Source organism: Molossus molossus, unplaced genomic scaffold, assembly GCF_014108415.1.
Source record: "Molossus molossus isolate mMolMol1 unplaced genomic scaffold, mMolMol1.p scaffold_m16_p_17, whole genome shotgun sequence".
Classification (NCBI taxonomy): domain Eukaryota; kingdom Metazoa; phylum Chordata; class Mammalia; order Chiroptera; family Molossidae; genus Molossus; species Molossus molossus.
In genome coordinates, this window is record NW_023425352.1 from 43,657,797 (window position 1) to 43,679,621 (window position 21,825).

The 21,825-nt window shown below is 37.0% G+C and overlaps 1 protein-coding gene across 1 annotated transcript in view; it reads right to left on the reverse strand.

The window, feature by feature from the left end:
- Nucleotides 1–21,825, reverse strand: part of TMEM26 (transmembrane protein 26) — a 37,511-nt gene that overhangs the window by 11,724 nt on the left and 3,962 nt on the right. The window contains 3 exon segments of the mRNA XM_036265957.1: nucleotides 1,901–2,121; nucleotides 3,757–3,870; nucleotides 9,562–9,640. Of these exon segments, the coding sequence (XP_036121850.1) occupies nucleotides 1,901–2,121; nucleotides 3,757–3,870; nucleotides 9,562–9,640 (414 nt within the window).

Sequence of the window (21,825 nt, forward strand, 5' to 3'; positions counted from 1 at the left end):
TATACCACAGTGGGAGGGGTTTGTGTCTCTCCTTTGAAGAAAGGGACATTTGCAGTGTCAATTCCTGGAATATAGATGGCCCTGAGGCAAAAATCAGAATTTGGGAGGTGAGTTTTAGGAGAGAGAAAACACTCTGGGTTCTTTCTGGAACCTCTGAGCAGTGAGGGCAACATACAGGAGTGGAGTGGAGACCGCAGAAGGTCGCAGACACCGTGCAGTTATGTGAAAAGTAAAATGACTTCCATCTGAGACCATGAGACCTGAAAAGAAATTTAAAAACCAAAACCATGGCATAATTTATTGGATCCCATTCTCAGGACATGATACAAGTTTAAAATGAGAAGAAAAAAAAGATTGATGAAACATCCAGATTCATGTGTAGGTGGCAGGAGAAATTGCGGAATTGAAATAGCCTCAGCTGGGCTAGGACTGTGTGTCCTTTTGCTCACCACTTGCTCACCATTTGCTCCCCAATCTCTGAACAATACACTGCCTGGCCATGCTAGATAATCAATCAACAGTGGACAGAAAAATAAATGTCTCGTGACATTCATATCCCTCCTGATACCCCATTTCCTACCTAATATCCCTCCCACCCTCCTAGATAATTAGCATTTATGTGCTTATTTCTATGTAGATGTAGTTAATTGTTTTTATTTTCTCATGTCCCTGTCATTATACCTATAGTTATTTATTGCTTTTATGTGCTTGATAAAGATTTCTTTATGGTTTTCTTGTAAATCTATTGTATTATAAGTATCTGAAAATTCGCCATACAATGTAATTCACTGACCACATGGAAGGTATTAACTAAAATCAACATGTTGAGGATATTGGATCAACTTAGACTGGATTCTTTCTAACATTCTATAGCCACTTAATGAGGTATAAGAAAAATAAGTGTAAGTGAGACAAGAAATGATCATGTAAAGGTAACTCATAGTTATTGATATGCTTTGTGCTATAATTGGGATATTAAGTTTACTCAGTGTATTTTGCTCAGCTTTATGTTTTGTTGTTTGAGAAACACAGCACAAAGTAAACTGTAGCATTAAAAGCCAGCATCACTGCAATTTGTTTTTATAGCATAGTGCAAAACAACCCAAGCTGAAAGTACATCCAGGCACTGAGATTTAAATCCCTTATGGTAAGAAAGTAGTTCCATAAACAGATGTGATCATGGATTCTGAGTTTGTTTGCTCGTGGCAAAAATAAAGTACCAACTCAATAAGTTTTAATTTATAGGCATCTACTCCAGAAAGCCTTAGGCACTTTGAACAAAACTGACTAAAAATAAAATTTAGTAAAATAAAACCTGATATTCCCCATTCTCCATTCACACAAGGGAATACTATAAATTTCCCAGCTGGGTAGGGGAGAGATTTTTGCCAAATCTCTTCTAGACACTTTCTTGGAACTGTAGCTACGCTGTGCTCTAGAACAGAATCTTATGACTGAATACACTCCTGGACACTTGAGAATAGAAAAGAGGAGCTACTGGTGGTCATGTATCTCCAGAAGATTTTTTTGTAACCATGGCCCTACCTAACCTGTGGTCCTGCAGACAAACAGAGCTTTTCTGTTCTCACCCACAGGAAATATTATTTGCCCCTTTTCTCTGACAAAAACCTGCTTTTTGAACTTGTCTATCTCTATCAGAGATAGTGATATCTTTATCACTATCTCTACCTCTATATCTATATCATCTATCTGTATCTCCACTGGGCTAGTACTCAATAAGTATCTGAACAACAACTAATTCTATGACTCTACCATTGGGCATATAATATAATACAAATCTTTATTTATGCAGAATATAAACGATGAAACAAAGAGACAGGTGTGTGGGCTCTGACCTTGACAAGAAGGTCTTTTCATTGCAGGACCTCTCATTGCTTACCTCACATTTTCTTCTGCCAAAGTTTCACTTGTGAATTCCAGGATGTCAGCTGCCGTCCCCACAAACATGAGAAGAAGTTCAGAGAGCTGGTCCCGGGTGATTGTGCCTCCCACAGGTAGAAGCCATCTTCCAATTATTAGCATTAACAAGAATGTCTGATGGAGTCCCAAAGTCCAATCTTTCTCACACATTGTAGATAAGTTATTTACAAAAACTTTCGCCTGTTTAACAGAAATGTCACACAGACAAAAGGATATGAGTTACCAACTTGGAGAGAGATACCATCTTCACCATGGCTTTCAATCAAGAGTTAGCTTTGTGGAAAGTTATTTTCAGAGGATGATTCTTCACTTACTAAAGAAAGTAAAACTTCTTTCAATTAATACTCTGAAAAAATAAAAAAGCGAATGTGGTCCTTAAAACGAGCAGCCTTATGACTAGAAGTAATTTAAACCTTCCACACTAGTGGGAGTATGATATCTAAAGGGCCAATTTTATGATGTTTTAAAGATCAATTTTCTCTGTAACAAAGTATAATATATATCAAGTGTTTTAAATCCCATGTCAAAATAAAGTGAGAATTCCTATATTTTTCTTTCAGCAATTTTAAGTCTGAATTTACAAATCTGGGACTACCATCACATGGTACAAATCTTCTTTCTTGTGTTTTATTGCTATAAAACACTACTATAAAAAATGAGAAAATATATAATAATGTTTATTTATTACCTAGATGTAAATAGAGAGACTAACTATAAAGTTATTATTTTTATTTTGATTATTTGACATATTATTCAAAAGTCAGTGAGTTAGCAACCACATTTTATTCTGTCCTTATTCTTAGCCTCTAAGAAAAATTTACATCACACTTATATATTCTGGTTATATCTTGCCCACTTAACTTCTAAATAGGTTATGACCCTAAAGGTTATGATCTTTTCAAGACTACAGGGCATAGGTCTCAAGTAGATTGGATAGTGATTTCAACTGATTTATCCAAGTAATTTAACTGTTTTTGTGCAAATCTATGTATCCCTTTAGATCACTTGCTGAGGTCAAGTGCAAGGGTAGAGGAAGGATAAAAGACAAGTCAGGATGCTACTCTAATTTAAGCCATGCATAAAGATAAATAATCTTTCATTTGCACACTTCGTTATATTTCTTCTATGAGACTTCACATACATTTTATTTCATACTTACAGGGAGCATACTAGTAGGGGGTATATTAATATTTTCAATTATCAGATGAAAAACTGAGATATAGTGACATAAGCGATTTTTTCAAAGTGATATTGGTAAGCTGTGATTGGAGCTTATATTAGAACTCAAGGCTAGTTCTATTAAATCTCATAGAATCTATAGCCTATTTTATTGTTGAAAACATGGTTCTGTGGTAGAGGCTTTGGCCTTGAGTCTCTCCCATATATTATTTCTAAGAGACCATAATTAATTTGCTAAATATCAGGAATGTGAAGAACAAAGAAGTGATTTAATTCTGGCTGGAAACCTTCTTTATTTTGTTAATATGAACATCTAAAAAATATATACAGCAGATCCCAATCTTATAATTATATCATTCCTTAACAAACATATATATGTCTCTCTTTATACATGTGTCGTCTGACCTAAGTATTAAAGGTTCTTTAATGCTGCAAGTTAAATATAATCTACTACTGATTATATATCTAATGCATGTTAACTATGTTTAACAAATATAAAAATACAATAAATTTACAAATTCCTGAGTCAAAGGAATGTCCTTAGGAGAGAATGAGCTGAAAGATGTGGAGCACATTATCCTCACCAAGAGAAAAACTTTTCTAGATCCTTTAACATACTGTGGGAAAAGCTCTCACCGACTCAATGAGATTATCCCCTCCATGGGTTTGTTCACTTGACATCAGAGTTTGATTGAAGTCTTCTTTGATGCTGGTATTCTGTGACATTTCTTCAGATTGGCTACCACAATACTAAGAATTTTGTACAGAGGCAATATGTCAAAAAATAAAATACCACAATAGGTTGAAATGAAAATGGCTTCAATGTATCTAAGAAATTATGAACAGATATGTAGAATTGAAACAGTATGCATAAACATTTCCAAAACTCATATTATATGCTTGAGATAGAAAACCACTTTTCAGTTGATTTGATAATAGAGTCTACTATGTATGTCATATTGTTCCACAAGTCTGTGGGGATGTAGACTCTTGGAGTTTATGGTAGAGAGCTGTAAAATTTATGGATTGATAATTAGGTTTTGTTCTTCAACCTGGGAACAACTGTAAAACAATCCAACAACCAATGAAAGTATTAAAACAGGTATGACCCTAGTCCAAGCATTTACTCTAAAAGTTTGTTTCTTATCCAGAAGCCTCTTTATCTAAAATACCACTTTGCTTAAGTAGATAATCCAATTATGTTCACTCTTGACTGCTAGATACTATAACAAGCAAGCAATTAACATGTTTGTCCACCAAAATATGTATTTAGTGTCACTTTAGAAGTCAATTTAGATTTATAGAAAATTTGATAAAAGATCTAATAAATGACTTTCTCCCCCTTCTTGCTTCTTCATTTTGTATGTAAATTTCTGCAAGAGAACTGTGCATGATTTTTATCCAGCAAGATGCTGGGAATCTGAGGTAGAGAAAGAAGAAGCAGGAAGGCAAGTGGGGAAGGGCACTTAAAAATGTAACTGTACCAATGATTATTTCTTAAACGGGTAAAAATAATAATAATAAAAACAGCTGCAGAGCTAACATACTTTAGAAATGCACACCAGCACCACCACTCATCCATGCTCACATTTGGATTTTGAGAGAAACTATTTTTTTCTAATGCTAATGCTGTAAAAAGTGTATTTTTCTTAATTATTCTGAATACTCCATTGATCATTCTATGAGCTATTTCAAAAAGCAGGAAAGGCTGTCAAGAAGGTATTTTTTCCTACCCTTCATCAAAATTACTAGTGTTATGGGTGAAATAAAAAGAATAATTAAGAAAAATGGCCATGTGCCATATCTCTAAGAGCAAAATGTAAGGTTTTGTACCCCTTTTTCGTGTGTGTACAGGTAAGGCACCAAGAAAAGATAATAAAGATAAAAAATTAAGTCTCTGAACCAAGTAACAAATTATTTTTGTTGTTGTTGCTGTTAATCCTCACCCAAGAATATTTTTTTCATTGATTTCTTAAGTGTATCTTTTTCGTTGAAAATATTACAGATGTCCTCCCTTTTCCCCCCATTGACCTCCTCCACCCTGCTCCTGCTCCCCACTCCCCAGGCCTTCACACTATTGAGTTATGCATATATGCATATAAGTTCTTTGGTTAATTTCTTCCCTCCACCCCTTCCCTTTCCCTCTGAGATTCTTCAGTCCATTCATGCTTTCATGTCTCTGGGTCTATTTTGTTTGTCAGTTTATTTTGTTCATTAAATTCCACATGTAAGTGAGATCATGTGATGCTTGTCTTTCTTTGGCTTATTTTCCTAAGCATAATACTCTCCAGGTCCCTCCATGCTGTCTCTAAGGGTAAAAGACCTTTCTCTTTTTTTTTTTTTTTACAGCTGCATAGTATTCCATTGTGCAAATGTACCACAGCTTTTTTATCCACTCATCTATTGATGGGTATTTAAGCTATTTCCAGATCTTAGCTATTGTAAATAGCACTACTATGAGCATAGGAATGCATATATCCTTTCTGATTGGTATTTCAGGATTCTTAAGGTATATTCCTACAAGTGGGATCACTGGGTAAAATGGCAGCTCCTTTTTTAATTTTTTGAGGAAACTCCATTCAGTTTTCTATAGTGGCTGCACCAGTTTACATTCCCACCAGCAGTGTACTAGAGTCCCCTTTTCTCTACACCCTCGTCAACACTTGTCGTTTGTTGGTGGCAGCCATTCTGACTGGTGTGAGGTGATATTTCATTGTGGTTTTAATTTGCATCTCTCTGATGATTAGTGACATTGAGCATTTTTTTTCAGATGTCTCTTGTCTGTCTGTATATCCTCTTTGGAGAAGTGTCTTTTTAGGTCCTTTGCCCATTTTTTATTGGATTGTTTGTCTTCCTTTTGCTAAGTTGTATGAGTATTCTATATATTTTGGAAAATAAACCCTATCAGATGTATCATTGGCAAACTTGTTCTTCCATACAGTGGGGTCCCTTTTCATTTTGTCGATGGTTTCTTTTGCTGTACAGAAGATTTTTATTTTGATGTAGTGCCATTTGCTTATTTTTTCATATTTCTCTTGCCCTAGGCAATGTATTAGTGAAAATTCTGCTATGTGAGATGTCTGAGATTTTGCTGCCAATATGGTTTCTTCTAGGATTTTTTTATGGATTCATGACTTAACTTTAAGTCTTTTATTCATTTTTAGTCTATTCTTGTATATGGTGTACATTGGTGGTCTAGTTCCATATTTTTGCATGTGCCTGTTCAATTTTCCCAATACCATTTATTGAAGAGACTCTCTTTATACCATTATATGCTATTGCCTCTTATGTCAAATATTAATTGAGCACAATGGCTTGGGTTGATTTCTGGGTTCTCTGTTCTGTTTCACTGATCTATATGCCTGTTCTTGTGCCCCACTGATTTTTCAAGAGTATGGAAAGGAGGGAGGGATGGGGAGAGAGAGAGAGAAATACCGATGTGAGAGATACACACTGATTGGTTGCCTCCCACATGTACCCTAACCAGGGCTAGGGATCAAACCTGTGACCCAGGTACATACCCTTGACCAGGAATTGAACACGAGACCCTTCAGTGTGAGGGCCAATTTTCTAATCAATGACTGGCCAGGGCACAAAAATCTCATTGCAGAGTAGTTTTGTGACTAGCTATGAACCAAATGGTTAGTAAGAAACAAACTTGGACCATTTTGTTTCTAGGCATGAAAGTTATGACCCTCATTTTTTTTTAATATTCTTATCACTAAAAATCCATAGACATCTTATTTTAAAGAAAAATCACTTGTTTTGCAGTATAACTCAGTAGCAAATAGCTCTGTCATCTATATTATGATGTTAGAACCCATCTGAGTCCCTCTTCATCTGTGTAATTCTATTTATAATACATTGATGAGACTTCCTTTTAAGTGACAGATGCATTAGGACTGCAAAGAGCAACTGCTTTGACTCCTTACACCTAATCTGACTTTATTGTTTTTATGGTAGTATGGTTTACATTCACTATCATGTAGGTGAGTTTATGTAGATGACCTAAGCGACAACAAGCCACCTTTTTAAGGGCTGTGTCTTAAAAACTCTTATTAGCTCTAAAAATATCCCTCTGGGTCAAACCAGACTGACACCATCAAGCCCAGAACGTTTCCATTGCTTTCCCTGTATCACTTCATAAATAGACCTAAGAGTTAAGGTCATAATCATTGTCATAACTGTTTGGTTTCCATTCATACAGACCTTGCCAGATTCAGGAATGAAACTACATAATTGATCATCTAGGAGAAATGTCTGCATGAAATAGGTCAGAATGTTTTCCTAATGCTAAATCATAGTTTAGAATGTATAGGATTCAGAGTAAATGGAAAAAGTGAAAGGAAATTAAATTACTCTTTCCCATTATAAAAAATGTAGATGGTTTTGATGCTAACTTCTCTCAGACATAGAACACATAACTGAGAAAGGCAGTGAGGTTAACCGAGCCGGGGCCAACATGTAGGTTCTAAGCCCCAGAAAGTTGTTGATTAGCTGTGTAGCCTTGAGAAAACTACTTAATCTTTCTGAGTCTTGGGATCCTCTTTTATAAAACAGAAATGTATATACCATGCCTAACTCATGTAGTGGTTGGGTTTATAAGTAAGAAATCATTTCTGAAAATACTCTGAAATAAGTAGAAGTGCTTTTATTATAACCGAAATTTCCTAAATGAATGGACAAAGTGAATCCCTTTATCCTGCTATTCTTTATTTCTTTAAATGCAACTCCAAGACCTCTTTGTCTCTTTTTTCTCACCTTTTTCCTAGTTCCATCTCTGCCTACCCTGCATAATTCATTCTTTGGGCATTCATTTTAATTCTTCGTGTCAAAACAAGTCAAATTCGTGACTACTAAAGGTCCAAAGTCTTTTGTAGTGTGGAAATTAAAGAGGTACTTCCTGTGCCTCAAAAATATATATATTTTTTATTTTATTAAAAAGAGAGTTTTGGGTTGCAGGCTATTTGTTGTAGGGGATTTGACCTGTATATCAATTAACTGTGCCACACATTTTTTTCATAAAAGCATTTGGGGAAATGAATTGTTATTGTGGATGGAGGCCATGTCAGAGAATTGGATGTGAAGAGGGAAAACAATGATTTAAATCACCAATGCTTATTTCCACACCCCTGAAAGTAGTAAACAGTAAGGAAATGACAGCAATCCCCTAACTCCCTATGGTACAGTTTTTAAAAGTCACGATAACTTGAACCTACCAAACTACTATTACAGAAATACTTTGCTACAGAGACAGAGATATCCTATCACTATAATATTTAAGGCAGAAAAATGTTTTCTTATGCCTGTATTATTGGTATGTGATTATGGGATTCTTAAAAAAATAGTCCACAGAGATAAATTCTCCTGTGTGCCTAAAATTTGGAGCAAGTATTTTCTCTATATGTTTGATTGTCTGAAACATTTATAGGAGGCTTAACTTTGCTAAAAAATACCAACTGCCCCAAATAAATCTGAATAGGGGCAAATGCTCACAGATCTTACCTAACATATTTTATCAATGAAGGTAATAAAACAATATTATATCATAACTACAATTTATCTGTAAAACATAGTTTTATAACCTGAAGATGTGCAGTCCAAGCTGTTCTGATGAACTTTACTAACTCACCTTCCTGGGGTTGTACAGGTGCATTAATAATAAGAAATGGCTGGATCCAGCCTAGAGCCGGCTACCCAGGGTAGCCCAAGTAAGAATCAACCCACTTGAAAATCAGAACCTCTCTCTATATGTAGATTACTGTCTCTTATTGAAACCATTGTTTATCTTCCACATCATTGTGGTTCTAATACATAGAGTCCACATTTCCTGATGGTGGGTCTCAAGACTACTCTCCTTTACCCTTATTTTGGGGCTCTAGTGTAGAATTTCTATTTTACTATAATAGCTCTTGGGGCCCTCAAAAGTGAACCTCTTGTCATCTGCAAAGCCTGTATTTTAAGACAGATGATCTCAAATAGCTCATCCAAGTTTGATTGGATTTGTATAGCAGAGTACAGATGATGGGGTTGGATTTTGTTCCTGTTGTTCCTAAATATGTCATTTTGTAGGATGCTAGACTGTCAAGCCCTGCTCATTCTTAGCCCCATATAGAAACTCATTGATCCTGCAAGGGTTAAAAACAAATTTTTACACCCCCATGAATATTCTAGCGTATTGAGGGGGCAAGTGTTTTAGAACAAAAGTCTCTAACACAAGTTGTTAATTAATTGTACAATCTTGAGTCTTAAATGAATGTAATGCTTTTATTGGGTTTGACAGATCATGAATTTGCTTCCTTTTGCTGATGACCTCTTATTTATTCAGTTCTTGATAACTCTAGTTCCTTAGAAAAGTGCATTTCTGACACGAATTGGATTAGAACACGAAAGTAGTTTATTGCTGAATATTGCACTTTCCTACTTTTCAAAAGGATGTACCTGGTTCCCATGATGCAATTCAAGAATCCACAATGATGGGACGATGTTAATCAGATATACAAATATAGCTGGTGAAAACCTGTAAAAGGGAAAGGGGGGGAGACATACTTCAGCTTTGACCAAAAAAAAAAAAAAAAATTTTTCTTAAAAAAGAAAAATACATGCATGTACCCTGACCACAGTGAGTCACGTCTTTTTATCTCAAGTGTTTATTTCAAGGGAGGGAAGCATCATATGATGTCTGCCATATGGATTATAGAGAAACAGAGTAACTGTAAAAGGCACTAGCAGCTGCCATTCTCACTGAATCTCTAATCTAATTAATGGATGTTAGTTTTAATATGGTGCAATGAGGCACTGCCAATTAATTTCAGGCTCAAAACTGGACATTTTGTATTTAATATGTTTTACAAAAAGCAAATACAGCAATAGTAAGTCTTCTTGGATTTTTTAAGCATTGCAATTGCAGGAAGATTGGCCACATTTGTAAACATTAACCTGGCATTCTGAGAGCTCAGATACTAACATCCTGCTAGCACACAAAAATCAGATGATAATGAATAGGAATGAGCAAAATCAACTGGCTTTATCTGTATCTGCTAAACCTAGTAAAAATAAAAATACAACAGAGGAAGGGTTTGGTATCTTTTTAATTCACTCTTTTCTGGCTCAAAATTCAGAGGGCTATCCAAAGAATCGGCTTTGTAGTCAGACACAGTCAGGTTCAAATGCCAGTTTTGCACTGACCTCTCAGTGTGCACGAGGACAGTCCCTGTGTTAGTCAGCGTGGGCTGCCGTAACACAATACCATCAATTGGGTGGCTTGAACAACAGAAATTAACTTTGTCCCAGTTTTGGATGTTGAGAGTCCAAGATCAGGGTTCCATTATGGTTGAAGTTTGCTGAGGGCTCTATTCCTAGTATGTACAGAGCCACCAAATTGCATTTTATTTTAGATTGAACTCCTATAGACTATCTCAAAGTCAAAATTGTAAGCAAATGTAATTTTATTAAAACACTTACAGTACACACATGTGATGGTTTAAAGTGACCTGGTAAATAGAAATGTTAACTGATCAACAAGTAGAATTATTTGAGATTTAATGCTACTAAAACTGGACTATTATAATTCAGGAGAGAAAAGTGAACAAATCTGAAAAGAAGAGAACATTTAGAATGGGTTTTTTTTAAAGGCTTTCAACCCTTTCACTAATATCTCCTTTCAGCTTCTCCGGAGAGAGGGTGAGAAAGGGTAAAAGAAAGAGAGCTCTTTTAAAAAATCAATATTTAATATAGATACTCCTCTACCTTTGATTTCTTGCAAAAGCTAATTCTGAAACAAAAGGTTATGGGTCACATTATTAATATGTGACTTGGAAGATGACTGAGCTGCAGAGAGCTATCAAAAGCCCCCAATTTGAACATGCTCTTGAAAAGAAAAGAAACAATTAATTTTTTGACCTTGCATATCAAGGGAAACATCAGGAGAGAATATTTCCTTTGTGAGATTGGGAAAGGAAATGACTTTCTAGTTGGAGGGACAGAGGGACTATGTAAATGTTTGCTTGGATCCCTCAAATGTTGGCTGAACTGTAATTTTGTTGACTCTCTTGGGATTGACTTTGGGATTAACTCCCCTAAAATACTGTTACGATAATAATCTAGGAAACCACAGACTGAAAATATAATAGATCTTGAAAGGAGTTAAAAATAAAACAAACAATAACCTGTAACATTTTCTGTGCATAATATTTAGTTATATAATCGGACAAAATACTATCCTGTTTCAACTTATTTCCTGTAACTAGGAATCTACTTATGTTAAAAAAAAAATAAAAAAAAAGTCAAGATCTAAGGTTTTCTGTGTTGCTACTACAGAAAATCTGAATTCCATAATCTGCTATTCCAACCTTCCATTATCTAGTCTTGTTTCCACTTCCCCTTCGTCTTTCTCTTCCCTTACCACATCCTATCAAGCTGAGCTACTTGGAACCGGGTGTGTAGTTCCAACCTGATTTGTATTTAAAACAAAACCAAACACAATGTTTTGGAAAGTTCCCCTCACTTCCATACCTCTTCATTGGACTTATTTGACATAGGTGAAATGGGTTAGACAGAAGAAATCACATTGAGGAGCCAAGAACTAATCATATTCGAATCGTCAGGGTCCATAGTCTTTCGCACCATATTCCCCACCCTCTTAACCTGACACCATAGAGGATGTCCTGGGATCCCAAAAGGCTGCAGGTGGGGTTACTAACGAAATACGTAGTGCCACAGACTGATCCATAGCAAATCAGAATCAGGAGCTTCCTTCTCTTCTTCCTCTCTCTCTAATTCCCCCATAGCAAATTCTCAACGCAATTCTCAAAAATCTTTTGGAGAAAAGAAAAGACTCTATTATATCTAGAGAAGTATTGAAGATATTTTATGCCCTGGCCAGTTTTGCCCAGTGGTTAGAGCACCGGCCTGCATTCCAAAGAGTCATGGGTTTGATTCCTTGGTTGCAGGTTCGATCCCTGGCCCGGTGGGGTAATGCAGGAGGCAACCAATCAATGTGTCTCTCACATCAATGTCTCTCCCTCTCTCTCTCTTTCCCTCTCTCTATCTTCCCCTTCCCCTTGCCAGTCTATCTAAAAATCAATGAAAAATATATCCTCTGGTGAGGATAAAAACAAGAAAAGATATTTTATTTTGGCAATGGTGAATAAATTTCAGCCATATATGTTTTGTTTGACCGCGAGTCCCTGTTGAGAATGAAATGCTGCCCTGGCCGGTTTGGCTCAGCGGTTAGAGCGTCGGCCTGCGGTCCTGAGAGACCCGGGTTCGGTTCCCGCTAAGGGCATGTACCTCGGTTGCAGTTTGTCCCCAGCCCTGGTCGGTTGTGAGGGTGGCAGCCACTCGATGTGTTCCTTTCACATCGATGTTTCTCTCTCTCTCTCTCTGTTCCTCTCTCTCCCTCCCACTCTACCTGAACAAAAAATGGAAAAATGTCCTCGGGTGAGGATTAAAAAAAAAACAAAAACAGAGAATGAAATGCTGTGTGCTCCTTCAGCTTGAAAAATCTGGGAGGAGAGGTTCTGACATGGCTTTGTAGCAAATAAGCCCCCAAATTACCATCACTTGTTTTGGAATGCCGTCCCTTTAAATCTCTACCCATTAACATCATACCTGTATCTCAAAGGCATACCAGGAATTAATCTCAACTTGTGTTTCTCCTGTGAGCCAACACATTCTTCGTTGTTTTATAGTTATGTGTATATGAGACTTAGTTTTCCTGTCCTGAGAAGGCAGATCCTGAATCTCATATTTTTATGTTTCTTCCCCCTTCCCTTTCCTTACTAAGTCTTTAATTAATGCTTAAGCATTTGCTTAAATGCCTGAATTTATGACTAAGAGGGGACTGAACAAATGCAGTGAACAGGGGGCTACTGCATCTACCAGGACCTTTATTCCCATTTCAGGAGGTAAATGCAGTGAATGGGGCTACTGCATCTTTCAGGACCTTTATTTTCATTTCAGGAGGTAAATGCAGTGAATGGGGGCTACTGCATCCACCAAGACCTTTATTCCTATATCAGGACCAAGTGTGCTCCTTGAGTTGTGTTCCTTGAGCAATTGTCACACTACAGTAGATATTTCACAAACTTTAGACCCAAATTTGAACCTTGCCTCTTCCATTCATTCATCTTTGGAAAATCACCAACTTCCCTAGGACTCAATACCCTTGTCTATAAAATAGGGATAATTATATCCACCTAATAGGGTGGGTGTGAGAGAGTGTGAGTTATGGGCCTGATATTGTACATGCTCAATACACCTGAGCTGCTGCCTTATATAGGCTCAGCTCTGCAAACATACTCATGGCTGAAAGAGGACCCAGAGGATACCTGTGTAGGAGACTGTCTTCAAATAACTTATAACCAATTCTATTTTTAAACTATGGTTCTCAAAACCAAACCTGTTTAAGATTTCTTGGATCAAGGGAAGTTGTTTGTACTGCTGAGGACATCATTATGCCTAACTTCACACTCACTGTTAAAGCAATTACTGTCTGTCCTGCGGTCATGGTTTACCCAGGCTGCTTGCCCATCATGACCTATAAAATGCTGCACCATCAGGGCTCTGCCTACCTCTTGGGCTCTGTTGTTTATCATTTTTCCTCACTGTGCTCCTCTTACAGTGCTTTCCTTTCAGTTCTGGATCAAAGCTAAGTGCCTTCTTAACGCAGGCCTTCGCTCATGTTTTCCTCTGCCTTGAAGCACCTCTCTCCCTCTCCTTTCACCTAATTATTTATTTCCTTCTCAAAGTCTTATGGACTTTGCCAGCCATATGGAACCATACAGAAAAACTTTCCCGGCCCACACACTCTAAGTCAGCTCTTCTTATGCTTGTCCCATCTCACTCTTCACTTGTGCCCCGTGTATTTCCAATATTTATAATTATATGCACATATGTATACGTGTGTGTGCGTGTGCATTGTGGTCTCCCAGTGATTCTAAGTACAATGATACAAGCACTAGAACTAAGTCTGTCTGCTCGTCATCATATCCTCATCTCCTTCCACAGCATGTGGCACATGGTGGGCTCCCACAAATACCTAGTGATTAGATGAGACCATGGCTGATTTATGGTTCCTGCTCTTTTGTTATTGTTAAGCCTCACCCAAGGATATTTTTCCATTGATTTTTAGATAGAGTGGAAGGGAAGGAGGGGAGAGAGAGAGAGTAACATCAATTGGTTGCCTCCCACATAACCCCAACAGGAGGATCGAACCTGCATCCCAGGTAAGTGCCCTTGACCGAAAATCAAACCCATGACCCTTCTGTCTACAGGTCAACATTCTAATCACTGAGCCAAACCAGCCAGGACCGTGGTTCCTACTTTCTTGCCACTCTGTTGCTTGAAATATCATCATAAATCAATTTTATCAGAAGTGTTACAGAGAAAACTAATTATTATGTTCTTCTGTGAATTTAATATTGTTTTGCTACTATGAAAGATTTAATATTTCAAAGTGACATTTTAGGTGGTACTTATTATTTTGAAGGTTTGCCGTATTCTTGGTCATGCATTGTCAGTGCAATTCAGTTTTTTGAACCAAAGAGAAATATAAGTTCTAAAAATTAAAAACTAGGACATCCTACCTTGTTCTGTATAACTAATGAAACCGTATGTCTTTTCTCAGAAGCTACCAAGTCATTTTACTCAATCTTCATGTCTTAATGGCATCAGAAGCAGACGCCAAGCATTTTGTATGAAGACTAATAGATGAATATAACTAACTCGAAAATAACTTAAATCAGGTTTCTGGATATTAGTTTTTAAAAATAAGACTTATTATTAATAGACTAACAAAAACTGATAAAGGTATGGGTAAATGAATAAGACACATCCAAGTGGAAAATATTTACAAAACTGAGAATATCCTATTACTAATAAGCTGCCTGCCCTTGGAAACTCAGATTTATTACAGTACCAATGACCACTATCTTATCAGAATACAGGAGGTACGCAACATTAATATTGTAATACCCAATAACTTTGCCCTTGCTCAGACATTTTTCTAAATTGTAACCTTCCTAAAGACGTTCTTTCTCTCCACAGAAATTTTTGTTTGTTTGTTTGTTATTTCACAGCCCTTCGCCAGCATACCAGTTCTCACGAAAGTACCCAGCAGGAGCACCATCTTAAAAGATTTTTTTCTTTATTTGTTTACAGACTAATTTAGTAATAAAATATATTTATAGGTTTTCTACGTGCGAGATACTGCTCTGAGCTCATTGTATTTCTTTTCAGTTCATTTCATCCAAAAATAAAATAGTATTTATCATGCAAAGTTGTCATCTCAACAAATTATAATGTTTTTCACAAAATGATTATGTCATGACATTTAGCAATTTAGTCTTGCAATGAATTATATTTACTTCAACTCACCATTAGTCTAGAATTAGGATTCCATTTTCCTCCTTCTAAAAATGGCAATTATTGTTCTCTTATTGGAAAAGTAACATTTGTTCATTTCAGAAACATACAGCAATATAAAAAAAACAAAGAGAAAAATTAACCATGATATCACCAACTAGTCTATTTAGCTTTGTTCTCTGCAAACAATGGGAGGGGGGGTCTAGTCTTCTAATCATATGCTTAAACCTGAAAATGGAGAAGATTTAAGTGAGGCAAAAATAATGTTCCGAAACTATTCCTATGTGAATTGTGAGGTTAATTTCTCTGTATTTTCTGCTCCACAAAGAGGAGTGGACTTGTAAGAATACTAGACCTATGTTTCAAAATCTCACATTAAACTGCCTTGAGTGTCCTCAATAAAATTTCTGGGGCACTTTATAATAATAGGCCTACTTTCATGGATCAAAAAAGTAGGTCAAGATACCCTTCCGTGGGCCCCTAAACCCTGTCTAACAGTTTAAGAATTGTCTGTCCTCCTTGCATGTACTGTAGACTGCTTTCTCTAAGTGGGCCTGGGCAGCCACCATCCGTCTGGCGGCTCGGCAAGGGCTTTCTATTATTACAGGGGCAAAGAGTAGCCAATACAACAGCCTCAACATATCCTCCACCTCTCTGCAGCCCCTCGGGAGGCACCCCATGCTCTCACAGCACACACAACCTGGGACACTGGCAAAGTCACAAATCGTCAGCACCCATTTGTCTTTTTAATTAGAATGCCCCTCACAGCCCCCTGCCTCCCAGAGCCCTCCGTCTGTATCCGCCCACTAAAGAGGGAGGGAGGCCACAACTAAATCATCATAAGCTCATGAGATCAACCCCCAAATGGAAAATTAAATGTGGAGTATGTATGTTTTAACAGGTGCTAACTTCAGATGCTAGGATGGTAGGTTTGTTTTGTCTGTAGTCTTACAGAGAAGCAGACTAATAATAAGAACAGACCCATGTGGTTCAGTTGGTTGGGCACCATCCCGTGCACCGAAAGAAAGGGTGCTGGTTTGACTTCCAATCAGGGCACATACTCAGGTTGTGGGCTCAATCCCTGTTGGGGGGCATGCAGGAGGCAGCTGATTGATATTCTGCTCTCATATCAATGTTTTTCTCCCTCTCCATTCCTCTCTCTAAAAATCGATAATTTTAAAAAAGAACAGAAGAGACAGGGAGGGATTTCAAATGGGTCGGTAACACTCATTGCAATGAAATCATTCTTTACACTTCCAAAGCCCTAAGAACCTAAGAAGGCACACATGTGGGTTTTGTTAAGGGGAGACTACTCCTGACGGTGAATCTTAAGGCTCTTAGTTATTATCTTCATTATTTGTTGTTGCTTATTTTAAAAATAAAATCACAATCCCAAATTATGATATAAACCGGTAGCACTAGTACTATAGACTTAAATTAAAATTTTCCAGGAGGATGTCTAAAGCAAGAACAAGCTTTTTTAAACTCAAAGTTGCCCACACTCGAACCTCAGCAGTGTGCTTCAGCATGACTAAACTAGTTACAGGAAGAAGATATGCATCCATTTTCAGATCCATGTACTCTTTTCCTCATAAAATTTCTGAGGCAAAGCGAATCATGACATCTTCCTAAATGAATTAACTCCAATTGAAACCCTAAGCACTGCCATCGTGACAGTCCCTCAACCGGAAAAGCCTTTCTCTCTTCTTTCCTCTCTTGTAAAGCTACCAGCTACTTCCAAGGCCAGTAAATAAATCACAAGAAAATTTCCATGTCTAACAAGCCCTACCCTACCAATTGTACCTTTATTCTGCAGCCTTTCTGCACTCCTGAGCTTAATTTGTGGAAAATTATTTGGCTTGCAGAGTGTTGTTCTCATATAACTGCTTATATTGTCCTGTTCTCATATAACTGCATATATTTTATATTCCTTCAAGACCACCATCATAGCACCTCGTACAATAAATGATTGTTTAATGAAAACGTGAACGTAAGCACTAATGACTACAGGAATTTTAATGGTCTCTGGAGGGCAAAATGCATTATGGGTATTATTTATGTAAGGCTTTAATTTATTTCATTCTATAAAAGACAATGATATGTATTTCTGCTCTGTAGAAGAGATTGGTTTTCCATTTTAGCACCAAAAATAAGGACAATCTAAGATTTCTACCCCCTCTTCTGTTTTCTTTTTGCATTCTGTTTTAGTTTAAAGGATGTTTGCTTATGCAAGAGTGTCATGTCTCTGTGTAGTCTGAACTTTTCTACATTTTCCTCTAAGCAAAATTATCTCAGTACTCATTAGCAGGTCACCTGGGATTTACCTACCTAATTTTAAAAAAGAAAAAAATTTTGTAGAATCCTTGACCCTAAAAATGTATGTTGTTGTACTGTCCAGAGTTTATTAAAAATTTGTTTATTAAAAGCAGAGCAAATAGCCCAGCTAGTGTGGCTCAGCGGTTGAGCGTCGACCCATGTACCAAGAGGTCGCTGGTTCGTTTCCTGGTCAGGGCACATGCCCAAGTTGTGGGCCAAATCCCCAGTGGGGGGCATGCAGGAGAGGGCCAATTGATGTTCTCTCTCATCGATATTTCTATCTCTGTCTCTCTCCCTTCTTCTCTCTCTATAATCAATAAAGAAAAATTATTTTTAAAAAGCAGAGCAAATAAGCTGCTGGAATTTAACCCTGGGATGGGGGATCCTTCTTATATATGCCTTGGCTTTCTCATCTCTCAGTAAGAGCAAGAATAGTACCACCAGGACTATTGTGGGGAATAAATGAGGTAACAGGCACGCAATGCCAATGCCTGCCTCAATAAATATGAGTGCTCACCGGAAGCTAGGAACTGTTTTTGTGATTTATTATCACTAGTTGTAACCTTAGATCAACACAATCTATCCTTGCTGTGCAACAATGCCCTCATCATAAGATGATGATAAAGATGTAAACTAACTCATAGGGTCATTGTGAGGAGTACATGAGAAAATGAATGTAAAGCAGGCAGGGAGCATTGTCAGCACTCAATAATTGATACTTGTTACCACCTCCCTTATCACCATCACCTTCATCATTACTCTCATATCTATTATTAACAGGCTGTCAGAAAATAGCACAGCCAATTTATTAAGAGGCTATTCCAAGTGGATCAAATAGTTGTGTGGGACAGGAGGCCCAATCAGGGAAATAAAAAAGCAAAGGAATTCTGTAAAATATGGTGAGGGCTGACGGCCACACTGATGGCAGAGAGGACTTTTTTTTTCTTAAGGATTACTAAGGTTTGCTAAGCTAACAATATTAAAGCAGTGGTGCACCAGATACCTCTTTGAGGTCAGACAAACCAAAAATAAAATATATCCCCCTGTCCTAAACAACTATTGGACAGTAGGATTATATTCAAAGAAAAGAAACAAAATTTGTCTCCACCCTGACATTTTATATAAACAATCTGTAAGTCCTTAATATTATTTCAATGTGCGTTTCAAAGAAAGTGTATTTTTTGATACCTGAATCTAAAAAACTATTTTTAAATGGTTTTCTTTAATAAAATGATTTATACATCCCAGGTTTAACTCTCCTGATACCAGTACTTCCAGAGAAGTAAGGGACACGCACAGGGGGAGAGTAATTCTTGATGTAAAGATGAATTTTCCATTATCGGAAAAGAAGTTAAATTATTCAGATTTGTCCTGATTCTGTTTGCATAATAATGCCACCACTGTGAGAAGGAGAAATACATGAAATTTAGCAGTAGGGATAGATTGATTCATGGGAGCTGCCCACACTAATTCGCACTTTGTTTTTCTCCCAGTCAAGTACAAATAGTCACAAAATATTAGAACCTTCATTTTTATTTCTAAATATCTCAGTTGAACATATTCATGGAAAAAGCAAGGACATCATTCAAAGTTTCAATTTCCTAGGGGTCCAATTGTGCAGACATAATTATTATTTTGATCCCAAGTTCATTGTGAAATTTTTTAAAATGTGACTTTTTCTTGGGAGTGTAGCATAGTACTCATTAACGGTAGCATAAGACTCTTCTTCCTAAAATCATGACTCAGATCACTAAAAACAAAGTCATTTGCTGGTAACATTTAACATGTGCTTCCCCAAAGAATCCAAAGTTACACTGAGCTCAAGGTTCAGGAGTTTAATGCACACACACAAACACATGCAAAGATAATGAATATTGTAAAATTCTGGATATACAGTGTAGGTGGTATGGATAAATCCAATGCATAGTGAAATTGTTACTAGAGTAGCTAAAATGCTAAGGAGAGATTTTTCAAGAAGTATGGACAGCAATTGTGAACACGGAGAGAAATAATCTATCTGCTGGGAGAATTTCCAGTGTCCAGGTTGGCCATATGGAAATCATAGGATCGTCTTCTCAATCCCTCCATTTCATCCTCTCTGGTGTCCAAAAAGATCACTGGGAGAAAAGTGCTTTTACTTCCCAACTTCCTCTCTGGCATTTTTATAAACAGCTTTGGTGGAGGAAGACAAATGTATCAAATACTACAGAATTATATCAAAAAGAGTTCTCCCACACTACTCAAAACTTGTTCAAGATCAGACTGCATAAGTTTTCTGTCAAGTCTAGGTTTTTCATTTCTGCTGTCGAACTGTCTAAATACAATTGAGTAATCAAAACAGATAGCACTGAGTTTTTTACAAAATTTAAATTTGAAATCATTTTAGGGTAGAATCTCTTCTGATTCCTAATTTATCTTTTTTGTTCCAGTTGGGAGACACCCAGACATTTTCTAGCACATGATGCTTCGAATGAGATATGGTAAAGATACAAAGTTTAGGAGAAATTTTCCTCTTGGAGGCAGGATACATGAGGAGAAGAGATAAGGATGAGTAGAGAAGAAAGTCAGTGTTTATCTATTTTCTGGGAGTATGTCTGGAGTATGTCAGAAATGTCCCAGGGCACAGTTACCTCTTCCCTCTCTCAATTTTTCATCTACTTGGTTCTCCCCATGTCTAGCTCCTTCTATTCTTTGATAGACTCGGCTCAAATGTCTTCTCCCCAGAAAAGCCTCTCTGACCACCCAGTGGAGCCTCCCCCGTGGGACTCCTTCCCTCTATCAGCCATGTCACTTTGGCCTTCATAGTTCAGAGAATTCATTGTTTATTTGCTTACTTGTTTACTTTATTACTCATTTGCTCACTTATTTATTTACTTCTTTTTTTTCTGAGTCCCTGGACTAAAATGTGTGTTCTTTCAGGCAGGATTTTACCTGTGTTATTCATCTGTATTCTTGGTACTCAAACAATCTCTATTACATATTAGATGTTCCAGATATTTTTGGTGAATGAAGAAGGATAAGACTCTACTTGCTCCAGAGAAATCTGCTCAAGATTCCCCACACTCACCAATCTCAGGATGTCCTTTGCCTACAAAGCCTTTGCATTCTTCTCTTATCCATTATTCCTGCTACAGACCAAATGTGGTAAAGTCCCCTCTTGCCCCCTCTCAACCTCCCACCACAGTACCCCTCATCACATCCTTTCTCCTCTAAATTGTTGGAGTTTTAATATCCCTCCTCTCCCAATTATCAACTAAGTGGCCCCAAGTAAAATGATTTAACAGCTCTGTGCCTCTGTTTTCTCTTCTAAAAATGGGTGAAAACAGAGAAACAAAATAATTGTAGTTTCTATCAGTATCAAATGGGACAGTGTGTATAAAACCTTGAAAGAGCCTGAACGTTACTAAGTGCCAAATATTCATAATTATTCTTATTCCCACACATTTGAGCACTTCATCAAAATGATACCTTATATTTAAATTTTTTGAGTGTGTTTGTTTTGTTTCCTTCGCCTGCTTGTGCAGTGTCTAACTTAGTACCGTGCTTACTAATTAGACAGCGCAACAACTAGTTATCTGATTGCACTTAGCAAAGGAAGAGGGGAAGAGAGATCATGAAGAAAAGTGCCCAAAAAGGTGAAGTCTTTTATAACTCAATCATATTTACCTTGTATTTTGGAAATTCTGATCAAGAAAACTCAGTACTTAAAATTGTGTACTTTTGCCAGTAAATTCAACTTAGAGGTCTACTTATTCTCAGATACTGTCTACTTTCAAGTGAACAGGATTCAAATGTGTCACAATCTTGGTCATTTTTCTATTCCTTGAAGAATATTGTATCACTATTGGCTAGAAAGCAACTGAAATACTGTCTGTCTGCTGTTTGATTTTACCTAAATGGTAATTCACAGGTCCATTGGACTGTTGCCCAGACAATAGAAAATAAAATAAAGCAAAGTGATACTAATTTCTATCTTATAGGAATGTAAGTAAATTGGCAGGTGAAAGTAATAAATCCTAGGTG